Source organism: Myodes glareolus, chromosome 9, assembly GCF_982192425.1.
Source record: "Myodes glareolus chromosome 9, mMyoGla1.1, whole genome shotgun sequence".
Classification (NCBI taxonomy): Eukaryota; Metazoa; Chordata; class Mammalia; order Rodentia; family Cricetidae; genus Myodes; species Myodes glareolus.
In genome coordinates this window covers 45,323,921-45,338,218 of record NC_142034.1, presented here as the reverse complement: position 1 = coordinate 45,338,218, position 14,298 = coordinate 45,323,921, and the positions used below count along the sequence as shown (strand labels likewise).

General features: G+C 42.6%; 1 protein-coding gene across 2 annotated transcripts in view; it reads left to right on the top strand.

Moving 5' to 3' along the window:
- The window catches only part of Phf12 (PHD finger protein 12), a 47,938-nt gene that overhangs the window by 16,372 nt on the left and 17,268 nt on the right, over positions 1-14,298 (top strand). For both annotated transcript variants that reach the window (XM_085695396.2, XM_085695395.2), the window contains 2 exons: positions 8,752-8,824; positions 11,739-12,132. In XM_085695396.2, the coding sequence (XP_085551522.1) occupies positions 8,752-8,824; positions 11,739-12,132 (467 nt within the window). The remainder of the gene's footprint in view (positions 1-8,751; positions 8,825-11,738; positions 12,133-14,298) is intronic.

The window sequence follows — 14,298 nt, the reverse complement described above, 5'->3', positions numbered from 1 at the left end:
TCAAGGCTGAACATATGTCTCAGTAGTAGAGCACTTGTCTAGTATTCCCATGGCACGCTAGTTTTAGTTTCCAATATTACCCAAAAGCAATGAGAAGGAACAGCCGTGCCTACATTAATGATACCATGTCTCAAAAGAATTTTTCTTTTCTTATACAGGCAGGGTCTCATGTAAGCCAGCGGGGCCTAGAACTCATAATATGGCCAAGGGTAGTTTTGAAATTCTCTTCGTGGCTCTACCTCCCAAGAGTTAGGATAACAGGCATGCATTGCTGAGTCTGGTCTCTGCAATGCTGGTGATTGAACCCACAGCCTTGTACCTGCTGGGCAAGCACTGTACCAACTAAATTATACCTCTAACCTGAAGGATTTTCTTTTAGCTGGCTCAGGAGGGAGATGCAGGTGGATCGCTTTAAGTTAGAGGCCAACCTGGTCTGCATAGTAAGTTCCAGGATAGCCAGGACTACACAGAGAAACCCTGTGTGTGATGGTGGGGAGGGACATACCTAGGTATAGTGGCATATACTTTTAATCCCAACACTCTAGGATGCAGAGGCCTATTTTTTTAAGTTAAACTTTACCTGTCACCTCTTAGCTTTTCCAGAATATACCTGGTTCAGCATATTTTCTGAAAAGGCATGTTTACTTTCCCTTCTTTTTTTTTAAGATTAAAAGAAAATGGGTTTATTTTTATTTTATGTGTATGAGTATTTTGCCTGTGCGTATGTCTGTGCACCACATGTGTGCCTAGTGCCTGTGGAGACCAGAAGAAGGTGTCAAATCCCCTAGAACTGGAGTTATAGACAGTTGCAAGCCACCATGTAGACGTTGGAAACCAAACCTTGATCTTCTTCATGGGCATTAAATACACTTACCCCCCTGAGCCGTCTTTCCAGTTCCAAAAGGCTTATTTCCAGGAGGACCTAGAAGTCGTCTTTAGATCAAGATGGCTGCTGTAAGGCTGAAATATGATTGTGGTTCTATCAGTAATCACCTTACCCTTACTGTGTGTGTGCATGCGGGCACATGCCAATTTCTGAGCCAGCCTAGGTTAGCAGCGACGATCTGAGAGTGTAATTCTAAGCCTGTATTGTCTTTTCTGTTGGTCTCTATGATGCTGCTAAATATAATTAGGGGGTTTTAATCTAGTAGTAGACCTCAGATGGATAGATGAGACCTGTGAACTATGAAATTAAAAATCAAAACTGTTTAGTGTTATTATTTGCTTGGTAAATACCACATCTCATACCAAAACAAGGCAGGGGATGTTTATCCACCAGGGTGGGGTTGGGGAGGTCCGTCAAATCTTTTCTGAATCTGCTACTTTATTTCAACTGAAACCGCTTAAATGGTTGGAAAGCCATTTAAATCTTGGAGACTAATGGTTCCTGACAGAAGGGACCTGACCAGCTCATGTGACTGACCTCTTTTACAAGCTCAAGAGAGAGGGGTTCTTGGTCTGTTGTATGCAGATAGTGTTTTTAGTGTTAAGTATTTGTATTAAATTTGTATTGTATTTTCACAGAGAAAATGGAGTGTTTTTTTTTTAGATATATTTTCATCCATTTTTCCCCTTTTGTCCTAGTCTATACCTACACCTTTGGCTAAGTGAGATTTTTTCATTGTTTTCCCGCTGCCGCTGATTGCAGTTTTCTGTCACTGCTCCAGAGATGAGTGGGTAGTGCAAGCCACACACCAGTAACCTCGCTGTTCTTTCCTTCCTTTCTTTACTTCTAGCGTTCAACACCAGTTTTGTATTTTTTTTAATCTGCCTGTTGTAATACAAAGAAAAGATCTCTGAAGTAGAAGGCAGTCTTTCTGCTCCACAGTCTCTCTCTCTCCTCCCTTTGTTCTTGTGTTCCCCTCCCCCTTCCCTCCCAGTTCCACATTGGAAAACTGCTTGTGCTGGATGGATAACTAACAGTGCTATGGAGCAACAGGTCCCACTGGTGGGGACTGGTCTGAAGTAGATGTTAATGTACAGGTTCACAGGTATGAATAGGCCAGGGAAATGTGTGCAGTTTGACTCAGATCAATGACACTGGTATAGGACTTGAAATAGATGCTCTTAATTAGAGAGTCAAGAACCATGACAGCTACTAACATCTTCCATTTGTGGTGGTGAGCTGCAGCCTCATTAGAGAAGGAAAGGCATTCGGAGCTAAAACTGTACTGTAAGTTGGGATCATCTGGCTGTGGACTCTGAATCATAGACAGAGAAATCTATCAGTGTGGGCATTGCAGTGTCCCAGTGAGGGATGCCTGTAATTTTTTTCTGTATGGCTCCAGACATTGACCAATCTAGACAGTCTCATCAGTAGTAGAGTCATTTGGGTCATTTGAATTTGTTTATGGGAATCTAGCTATGTTGGAGTCACACAGCAGAGGTTGGCTTTAAAAAAAAGTATTGGTTTTGGCCAGATGTTATGGCACATGCCTTTCAATCACAGCACTTAGTAGGCAGAGGCAGGTAGATCTGTGTAAGTTCAAAGCCAGCCTACCCTACATAGTGAATTCTAGGTGAGACAGGGCTATAGTGAGTGAAACCCTGTCTTAAAAAGGGGAGGGGTAGTTTTGAAACAATGATATCCATAACTAACTTTCCAGTTGGTTGATGTATAAATAATAGCAATCTATAGGGCTTCTTTGGCCTAACAGAAAGCCACACTAAGATCAAAAAGTCTGTCTTTAGTTGCATATGCAATCTGTGAGTACTCAGACCCTTAATATATGCACACACTTGTGGAGGTCGCAGGTCGACCTCTGGTTGTTATTCCCTAGGAGCCATCCATCTTGGTGTTTGAGACAGGGCTACTTATTCATTAGACTAACTCTCTAGGGAATCCACCTGTCTGCTGGAAGAGTCTCAGTGCTGAGGTCACAGGTGTGCACATCACACCAGGTTGATCTTTCCCTGGGTGCTGGATTAACTTGGCTCCTCAAGCTTGTGCAAGAAGTGCTTTATACCCACTGAGCCATCCCTCAAATTCGCAATATTATTTTATTTTTTAAAAATTCATTTTATGTATGTGAGTGCTCTATCTGCATGTACAACTTTATGCCAGAAAAGGGCTTCAGATCCCACTGTCGATGGTTTGTGTGGTTGCTGGGAATTGAACTCAGGACCTCTGGAAGAGCAGCCAGTGCTCTTATCTCTGAACCATCTCTCCAACCCCCAGTATTATTTTAAAGCCAGAAAATGAAGTAGAAGTCCTTGCTCTATTGGCTAAAGAGTCACTGGTTTTCCAAGACAGGACAATTGTTAGAGGACTTCAGTCTTCTTAGAACGTGGATGCTCTCGGGCAATCTAAAAATCGAGATGCGACAATACTTTTATGTATCTAAGCACTCATCTATGAGTCCTTACTCCCAGAGCCTTTTCATTGCTGCCAAAATGCAGAAATAAATACTTGTAAAACTCTGGTTTCCTCTAGAATCCATATGGGCCTTAACCTCATCATCTTTAAAGGGTCATTGACTGAATAACTATGAATGATAAAGAGAGTGTGCTGTCCACTGAAATGCCAAATGACTGGTGTGGTTCTGTCTGTAAAACTGATTTGTTGAGTAAATGTGGTATTGTTACTGGGGACCCTTTTTCCTTTGTCTGTGATCTCTGGGTGGGGGGAATCTCTGAAATTCCAGCACTTAGCACATTACCTGGCGTTAAATGTCCAGTAAAGTTTGAGTGGACAAATAGACTGGTCTGATCCCCTGCCCGGATCTGTTTTTGATGTGTTGTAGTAAACAGTAGGAATCAGTGAGTGTTGACTGACAGTGAGGAAAACACTCAGCATGAAGTTCAGGTACTCTATATCAGGATATTCCACTATATCCTCAGAAATAGGAGTACTAAAGGTTCTTTTTAAAAAAACAAAAAACTTGGTCCTTCCGATCCCAGAAACTTCATTTGGGAACTTGGGTTACTGTGCAGTCATGGCCAAGTCCAAGAATCACGCCATATACAACCAGTCCCAAAAGAGGCACAAGAAACTCCTCATAAAGCTATGAATCTGTAAAGAACTTGACTTGCCAAGAAGTACAAGAAGGGCCTGAAGAAGACGGGTCAAACAGTGCACATGCTAAGACCATCGAGGCCCTGTTGAAGCCTGAGGTTAAGCCCAAGATGACGAAGGGCACCACTCTCAAGCTCTGCTGACTTGCTTTCATTGCTCAACTTTGTAATGATTTGTGGCTATATAACCAAGGGCCACAGGCTCTGCCAACCATAGACTAAAGCCCAAACCAATGCCAACACTGTAGTTAGTTCCAGTTCAGGTTCCACTTCAGCTCAGCTCCAGTTCAGACCCCTGTGAATGCTCCATAAATGGGTCTGTCTGCCAGTGTGAAAGTAGACAGACAGGTATGATCCTCCACACTGTTCATAGATGACTGGCTCCTTTTATGAATAAACTTGAAGTATCTCTGTTTAAAAAAAAAAACAAAAAAACCACTTAGTCTTAAGCCAGATGTTTATTCCTGTAATCTTAGCTCTTGGGAGGTGAAGGTAAGAAAATCAAGAAATTCAGTCATCTTTGCTACATGGAGAACAAAGCCAGCCTGAAATTCATGTAGTGAAGCTTCATGAGACTGTGTCTTAAAAAAAGAAAACAATGAGACTGGAGAGATGGCTCAGGAATTAAGAGCACTGGCTGCTCTTCCAAGGTCCTGAATTCAATTCCCAGCAACCACATAGTGGCTCACAGACATCTCTAGTGGGATCTGATGCCCTCTCTGTCATAAAGTTGATAGAGTGTTCACATATATAAATCTTTAAAAAGGAAAAAGAAAAAGAAAGAAAAACAGCTCCATTTCAAGATTTGAGAGCCAAGACACTGATTTAGGTTCTAATTCTACTATAGGCTGGCTCCATAGTTTCAGATGTATCAGTTACTCATCTGTACGTTATGAATAAAAATTATGGGCCTGGCAGTGGTGGTGCATGCTTTTAAATGCAGCACTTGGGAGGCAGAGGCAGGCACATCTCTGTGAGTTTGAGGCCAGTCTGGTCTACAAGAGCTAGTTCCAGGACAGGCTCCAAAGCTACAGAGAAACCCTGTCTCGAAAAAAACAAAACAAACAAGCAAAAGAATAATAATTATTCCAGTGCTGTAATGAAGAACATATGAGAGCATCTGAAGCCATATGTGGTAGCTTGCCTTTACCCAGATGAATCTGAGTTTGAGGCCCTCTAGGGCTACATAGTGAGACTCTGTCTCGGAGAGAAAGTAGGGAGGGAGAGATCTTCTAAAGCACTTTGTGAACTGTAATCCACCAAACAGCATGAAGTCATCACTCTGCCATTTCTAGGCCTCGGATTAGGAGTCATATTGATGTCTAGGCAGCACTGGTTGTTAGAGTGTTCTTGTTGCTGCACAGTGAAAACTGGTAGGAATAAGCTCAGCATTATCTGACTTAACTTTCAGGGGTTTCCTTTTATGAAGGACGGCCTCCAGCACCGTCTTCATTTGTGCAGCAGTTGGAGTCTGGCAGAACCTTGTTTTTCCCAACAGGCAAGTCATAAAGACCAGGATGCATATTTAGTTTTCAGAGTTGCATACTAAACTAGTGGAAACACATTCTTTTTTATTATTTGTTTATTATTTAAGTGTGTGTTGTTCTTAAGCTTAGTAGCTATAAAAGTGGTCTTTTGAAAACCAACAAGGAGCTACTCGTCTAGCATGCAGGGGACCCTGGATTTGCTATCTAGTACGACAGAAATGAGAAAAGTAAACGGTGAGATGGTTTGCAAGTGTGGCCTTTGATGCCCAGATCTTCTCATTGTTTTGTGACTTAGAAAACATAAATAATTTTTACATGAATTGACCACCAAAACAAATGCCTACCAAATGGCATAACCTGGTCTCCTGACTTCTGAGGGTTGGGCTCACTTCCTATAAGCTTATTCTTTTTCTTCTTCTTTTTTTTTTTTTTAAGGTATATAATATTCTGTCTGTGTATATGTCTGCAGACCAGAAGAGGGCACCAGACCTCATTACAGATGGTTGTGAGCCACCATGTGGTTGCCTGGAATTGAACTCAGAACCTTTGGAAGAGCAGGCAATGCTCTTAACCTCTGAGCCATCTCTCCAGCCCCCCAGCTTATTCTTTCAGTATATGTCCCCACCCCTTTTTAGGTGCTGTAAGGAACCAGAGCTCTCAGAGAAAACTTTGTAGAAATAACACTTTATTCAATAGAATTCTGGATGAAGGACTGGGAGAAGACCCGTGTAGTTGTGACTTTTGACACTAAAAGAATAGAGACAAGAAGAGAGAAACAGTACAGGCTGTGTAAGTCAGCAGACTGATGGAACTGGAGACAAAGATGAGGTCCTGGCCATAGGGGTCTTACAGTAGTGAGGAGCTTGAAATTTTTATTTATTTTGGGGTTTTTTCTTTTTAATTTTTTGAGACAGGGTTTCTTTGTGTAGCGCTGGCTGACTTGGAACTCACCCTATAGACCATGCTGGTCTCGAACACACAGAGGTCCTCATACCTCTACCTCCCTAGTGTTGGGATTAAAGGCGTATGCCACCCAGGTTTATATTCTGATGCAGTAGTTCTCAACCTTCCTAATGCTGCAACCCTTTAATGTTGTGGTGACCCCAAACTATGAAATTATTTTCATTGCTACCTCATAGCTGTAATTTTGCTGCTGTTGTGAATCATAATGTAAATATCTAATATGCAGGATATTTGATGCGACTTACAAAGGGGTTATGTCCCACAGGTTGAAAATCACTGTTCTGATAGATGAGGAAAGGTACCACTGAAGGCACCTTTTATTTATTGTAGTGTGTGTGTGTGTGTGTGTGAGAGAGAGAGAGAGAGAGAGAGAGACCCCGAGAGACTGACTGACCACATACCAAGAATTGCTTTAAGGACTTTGTTCTCCTTCCAACATGTGGGTTCTGAGGGAGGCTCAAACTCAAGGTAATCAGGCTCAGAAGCAACAGGTGTCTTTACTGACTGAGTCAGTCATCTCATTGGCCCAGTTTATGGGGAGGGGGGCGGAGTTGAGACAGAGTCTCACTGTGTAGTTCAGGCTAACATCAAGCTCACAGTGATCCTCCTGCTCCCAGCCTCCTTAATGCTGGGATTATAGGTGTGAGCCACCATACCTGGATTTAAAGGGCACCCCACAACTGACTTACGCATGCTAGACAAGTACTCTACCAACTGAGTATGGTCCCAGGCTAGAATTTACATTCTAATGCATTTCTAGATGTTGCTGTTTAACTGGGAATCATACTTGTAGAACAAGATACCTGTTGTATTAGCAATATAAATGTGACTCCTCTGGGAATTTGATAAAATCTCCATGTAACTTTAATGGAAATAATGATCTAAAGGTCTGTGAGGTCTAACCCTACACAGCTTGGGTTTTGAGCTCTGCTTGTTTGACTTGGTTTGCTTTGTTTTGAAGCAGAGTTTCATGCATGCTAGGCCAGCTTGTAAATCACTGTGTAGTCCAAGCTGGCATCAATCTCAATCTTCCTGCCTTAGCCTCCCAAATTCTGGGCATATGTCATGCCTGATATAGCTCTGGTTTTAATTAAGGCTTCATTTATTAAAAATGCAAGGAGGCGGGCAAGAAAGATGGCTCTGAAGTTGAGCGAGCATCCTGTTCTTTCAGGGGAGCTGAGTTTGGTTTCCAGAATTCATATCAGGTGACTCAGAACTGCTTGTAACTTCAGCACCCTCTTCTGGAGACTATGTGGTACACGTACATACACACAGACAAAACACTTCATGCACATGCCCACACAGAGAAAAAAGAACTCAACTGTTTAACAGGGAGAATAACATTTATGAGTAGTCTAGAAAGTGCAGGTGGAGAAGTCATGTCTGGTAACCTACCAAAACGCAGTGGCCCAAAACAGACTAGTAGAGGCTTGAATTGGGGTCAGCTTGGTGGTTTTCTGTTGTACATGTAGTTGGCCAGGACCACAGTTATTTGGAGACTTATCTGCTCTGGTATGTTCAAGATGATTCATAGCAGTAGTTGGTACAACCTGTTGAAGTTCAGCTAAAGCTGTTGATTGCAGTACCTCAGACCTCTTCCATGTGACTCTCTTAGCAGAGCTCTGAGACAGAACATTCCAAACATATACAGTTGGAATCTACAGATTGCTTAAGGCTCAGGCTTGAAAGGTACAACATCTTGCATTCTGTTTGTCAAAGCGAGTCACAAGACAAGCCTAATTGAAGAGGAGGGCAAAGGACTGCTTGTGGATGCAAGACAAAACAGCCATGGAGCCTAGAGCAAGCTGTAAGAATGGCTAGCCGTGGGTGGGGGTACAGCTTTACTGACAGGAGAGTATCACAAAAGAAGTGGCAAATGTTCACTGGGGGCATGGGTGCCTGAGGTGGCCTGTCAGGTTAGAATGGACTGTGTGACAAGGTTCTGAACCACAGAGAGAAGAGATTGGGTTTAGACTCAGACTTTGAGTGAGGCGTAGTACAGAATTCGGGAAAGATTCTTCAGGCTCTCTACTAGTACTTTATGCCTTTCCCTGTAAACCTAGGGTTGACAGCTGTGGATTTGCCTTCTCTTTTTAAGTTGTAGAAGGAGTTTCCCCCTTGAGATGATGATAATGTTGTTAAGTAGGCATTTCGAAGGACATGAGAGCTCTAGCAGGGCTCCAGAATGGCCACAGCAGTAGTTAGGGACATGCAGCTTGTGCCAGATCTATTTTCAGCTGCATCCAAGGGTTAGTTACTTAGTCTTGCCCTTGTCTTTTCCCCACAGTAACCCTCCACTGAGTGAAGAGATGTTGCCTCCTGGGGAGTGGATGTGTCACCGGTGCACTGTTCGCCGAAAGGTAATAATGCTGCTTTCTGAAGGCTTCACTCAGAATGCCAGAGCTAGAGCAATGATCCTTTAGAGCTAAGGGGCTTGATCCTAAGGGCATTTTCATCCTCTTGTCCCTTCTAACACTGGAATCACTATTCTCTCTCCATGTTGACTGTAAGACTTAAAACTCCAGACGTGGGATGTGAAAGAGGGCAGAAGGGGGTGTGTTAATCCAATGAGCCATGGAAGTCACTAGTGACAGGCTTAGTCTGATCTTATTGATCTCTTAGGAAATAGTCTGAAAATGGTGTCCTTATCTGTGGCTCCAAAAAAGAAAGCTTCTTCTCAGTTCCATGGGGTCTCTCGAGGCTTGATCAGTTTTATTAAAGGAGTGGATTTTGAACTCCTCTGTCCTGGTTGTCTGATTTCTCTTTGTTTTCTCTAGGTCAGTACTAACTGAATTATGAGCATGGCTAATTGTTTTCTACTTTGAAATTTTTTAATTTAATTAATTAATTTATTTACTTATTTGGTTTTTCAGGACAGGATTTCTTTGTGTAACTTTGGAGCATGTCCTGGAACTCGCTCTGTAGACCAGGCTGGCCTTATACTCACAGAAATTTGCCTGCCTCTGCCTTCTGAGTGCTGGGATTATGTGCGCCGCCACCTGGCTACTTTGAAATTTTTTATAGAGAGCAAGAACTAAACTTTCCTTTATCCCCTCCCCCCCAAAAAAGGAAGTACGTGTGTGTCACCAGATTATATTTGATCCCACTGTAAATGAGGGCCAGCTTGTTGGGGTTTCTGTCCTGCCCAGTACCCCAACAAGCCAGCAAGTCCCATGGAAAATCACATGGAGTCTATATCAGGTTATAAACTGATTGGCCCATTTGGTCTGACTACTTATTAGCTCTTATAACTTATGTTACCCCATTATCCTTATCTACGTTACCCACATGGGCTCAGTACCTTTCTCAGTGTGACAGCTTACATGTTGCCTCTTCGGTGGTCTGCGCAGGAGTGGCAGAGGAACCTCCCTGCTTCCCAGAATTCTCCTGTTCTCACTGCATCACCTCTACTTCCTGTCTGGTTTTCCCGCCTATACTGCCTGCCTGACCAATCAGCGTTTTATTAAAATATGATTGACAGAATACAGACAATTCTCCCGCATCATCCCACCTTTACATTACGGACTATAATTAGGATTTGTCTATAGGGTACCCTGCTTTCTTCCCACACTAATTGTATAACCAAAGAATTTCTTTTCTTGTGGCATTGTTGCTGTTTTCTTGGTCACAACATGATGTCACGGTCAGTGATGACATCCTCAGTTGCAGAAACAGAAAGAGCTACCTAGCTTCCAAAGCCCTTTCCTGTGCATTTCATAGAGCACGTCCTATCTGTTCAGAAACTTACTATGCAAAGAAGCTAGACATGAAAGAGTTGGGATCAGCCAAGGAAACGATGTGAAAACTTGCTAGTGCCCATTGTATGCCGGGTGTTTACTGTTATTCCACTTAATCTATGCAAGTATATAAGAGTGCTGGTAGTAGATCTTAATTATGGAAAGGAACAGACTGAAGCTATGAAATATAGATTATTTTCCCAAGGACTCAGGAATTGAAAGAGCCAAGATTGAAACCAAATTTTCTCTCATTCTAAAGGTCTGTTACCTCTTGAGTTCTCTAGAAACCTTTGCTTGCTAGGAATAGTATGCTCTTTTCCTAGCATAAGGCGTTGTTCCTGAGATGCTGCTCTGGCTCACTTTCACATAGACCTCTCTACCTAAGGGCTCCACATCTGCCTGATCCACTGTCACCACCACTCCCCTTTGACCTCAGTATTCACAGTGAAATGGATTGAAGTGGATATCTTTTGGGTCTCATGAACTCCTGATGGTCAATCCTGTTATGATTCCTGGGGAAGGTCACCCTTGCCTTTCATATATGCAGTCCTTTTTATCACCACCATATCCCTCCCTAAGAGGGAAAGGGTTTAGTGCTTTCACTTTGCAGATGGAGGAATTCCTACTGCCTAGGCAGGACCTAACTAAATGGAGATTAATGTGACACTTCGTTGATTTTTAGAGCCTTAGGAAGATGCATTGTCCATTCTCCATTCCTACTAAGTTCACTGTAGTCTTTTTGCATTTCGTGCCTTCTAGAAGTATCACTTTCTGAGTTTCTAGCTAAGATGGAAAGCCATGGTTCTTGGGTGCCTGCTTTCTGCACTGGTTCTCTCCATGTGGCACCTTTCTGTGCCATCCCCCTGAAAAGTGAGCTCTCCCAGCCTGTTTTACCTTTGCAGACTTTCTCTGTTCTGAGCTATTTTCAAAACCTATCAGTGGGTCAGGATGCACTTGTCACAGGCAAGTAAGTGACAGTGACCTTTGTTAGTATTACAGTGTTCTTACCGTCATCTCACTAAATTTGTTCTGTGTTTAGTTTGTTAGCTGCTTGCCCTGTGCTTCGTATGTATATAGATGTTAAGTATCATACAGTGAATTACAGTTATTCCAAAATTTCCACACTGCTTTCAGTAATTCACTACTGCCATGTTTTCTCCATTTTAGTTAGTTTAGTTATAGCTATATCTAGGGCTAGAGTGATGGCTCAGCAATACTGACTGTTCTTCCAGAGGACCTGGAACATCTACGTGGTAGCTCTCAACTCCAGTTTCTGTGATCTGAGGCCTTCTTCTGGCATTGATGGGCATCAGGCACATGCACGGTACACAGGCATATATGCAGGCAAAATACTAATACACACAATTAAAATTAAAATATATATCTCAGCTTTAATAGGCTGCTGTCCCAGGTCCTGAAGTGAATGATTCTGTGATGTGTAAGGGACTTTGTAGTTTTTGTAAGTGGTCTAGCAGGACATTGTATACCCATCTCTATTTGTTCTTTTCATGATGGGCCCACCTATTCATTTGCGCAGAAACGAGAGCAGAAAAAGGAGCTGGGCCACGTCAATGGACTGGTGGACAAATCCAGTAAACGGACTACATCCCCCAGCAGTGACACTGACTTGTTGGACAGATCAGCTAGCAAAACTGAACTCAAGGCCATTGCCCATGCCCGGATCCTGGAAAGGAGAGCCAGCCGGCCTGGCACCCCCACATCTAACGCCAGCACAGAGACCCCCAACTCTGAGCATAACGACGTTGATGAGGACATCATTGACGTGGATGAGGAGCCAGTAACAACAGAGCCGGACTATGTGCAGCCTCAGCTGCGGCGGCCTTTTGAGCTGCTGATTGCTGCCGCCATGGAGCGGAACCCTACCCAATTTCAGTTGCCCAATGAACTGACTTGTACCACTGCACTACCAGGTTAGCGACATCATCATCCTCATCATCTCCCCTTTCTTACCCTGGCTTTCCAAAGGGTTATTATTTAGCCCAAAGAGCAGTGCTGCCTGCAAGGTTACTGCCTATAACCATTGTCTTTTGTTATTGTTCCTCATTCTGCCTGGAGATAGCATCAAAGGTTTTAGTTGTTATAGTACTTATTCAGTTTTCATTTTCTGAGTCTTCTGTCTCCTGTCCTGTTGTTTCCCTGCAGTTTTTTTTTCTAACATAAGTCAAGTAGAGTGACACATAACAATAATCTGATCACTTGTGGGGGTAAGGCAAGAGGATCGTGAATTTGAGACCAGCCTGAGCTACATATTGGGACTATCTCAAAACATATAAAGGCTCGAGAAGATGACTGAGTGGTTCAGTGCACAGACTGCTTCTGCAGAGACCTGAGGTTTGGTTCCCATTGTGACTCATGACCATCAGTAACTCCAGTTTCAAGGGGTCCAGTGCCTTCTTCTGGCCTTTACAGGCACCAGGCATGCACATATATACAGGTGGGCAAACATTCATATGCATAAAGGAATGAATTTTTTAAAAAAACTCATTTAAAAGAGGTACTGGAGAGGTGACTCAGTTAAAAGTATTTGCTCCTCTTCCAGTAGACTTGAGTTCCTTTCCCTGTGCCCATATCAGGCAGCTCACTGCTGTCTCTAACACCAGCCTCTGAGATCTGACACCTGGCTTCTGTAGGCACATTGCACAAACCCGCATGCAAATAGATGATGCACAGAATTAAATTTTTTAAATTCTTTTTAAAGATTTATTTATTATGTGTACAGTATTCTGCCTGCATGTGTGCCTGCACCCCAAAAGAGGACACCAGATCTTATTATAGATGCTTATGAGGCACCATATGGTTGCTGGGAATTGAACTCGGGACCTCTGGAAGAGCAGTCAGTGCTCTTAACCTCTGAGCCATCTCTTCGGCCCAAATCTTTTAAATTCCTAAATGAATGAAGAAACAAAGTTTAGGAATATAGTTGGGTGGCTGAGCTACCATGTACAAAGTCTTGGATTTGATCCCCAGCATCTCCTCCTCCCCTTTGCAGACAGCTGCTCTTTGGTTGGTTCTTATTAATCAGTCTGGGGAGAGAGGGAGAAAGAGAGTATGTATGTATGTATGTATGTATGTATGCATGCATGCCTGTACTTTCTTCTTAAATAACATACTATACAAACTGTTTTACAGTTTGTCCTTTATTTTTATAATGCGGTCCAGTGGTTTTCGCATTACTGTAGCATTTCATTAGGTTTTTGTTATGGCTCCATAATAGTCCATTATACAAATGTACTATAATTGATTTAAACAATTTTCCGTTCATTGCCATTTAAATTGTTCCTAACAGTTTTTAATTTATTTATTTTTATGTATATGGCTATTTTGTCAGCAAATATGTCTTGTGCACCATGTGTGTGCCTGGTGCCCACAGAACCTAGGAAAGGGTATCAGATCCCCTGAAACTGGAATTAGAGATAGTTGTGGACCACCATGTTGATGCTGGGAATTGAACTTGGGTCCTTTAAAAGAGCAACCAGTCCCCTTAACCATTGAGCTATCTCTCTAGCTCCTAATATTATTAGAATTGCTAGGTTTGCAATGGTAGATTTGATGGCTATTGTCAAATTTCCTCTTTTAACAAAGAAAACCAAGTCATGGCTTCTATTTGATATCATGACACTTCTAGATATCTTTTTTCCCCTTAAAAAACAGTCAGATTGGCTAGGCATGGTATCTTAATTGCCTGTAATTCCAGCATCAGTTTGAGGCAGAAGCTCTGTAGTGAAGTTTTCACCAGCTTAGGCTACAAAGTGAGACCCTGTCTGAAAAAACAAAAGGGAATATGGGAAGATGGCTCAGGGAATAAAGCACTTGCCATGCAAATGTGGAAACTGGAGTTCATAGTTTCAGAGCCCACATCATCAGCCAGGTGGGCAGGACAGCCTTTCTGTAATCAAACTGTGGGAGGTGGAAGTGGAATAAGCTTGCTGTCCAGACAAACTAAAGTGGTGAGCTCCAGAAGAGCTGCCTCAATATATAAAGTAGACCGCAGTCAAAGGAAATCTCATGCCTTCAGGTACAGACATATACAAAAGCAAGAAAGTTGGAAGGCTTAAAAAGCACATGTGAAGCCTGGC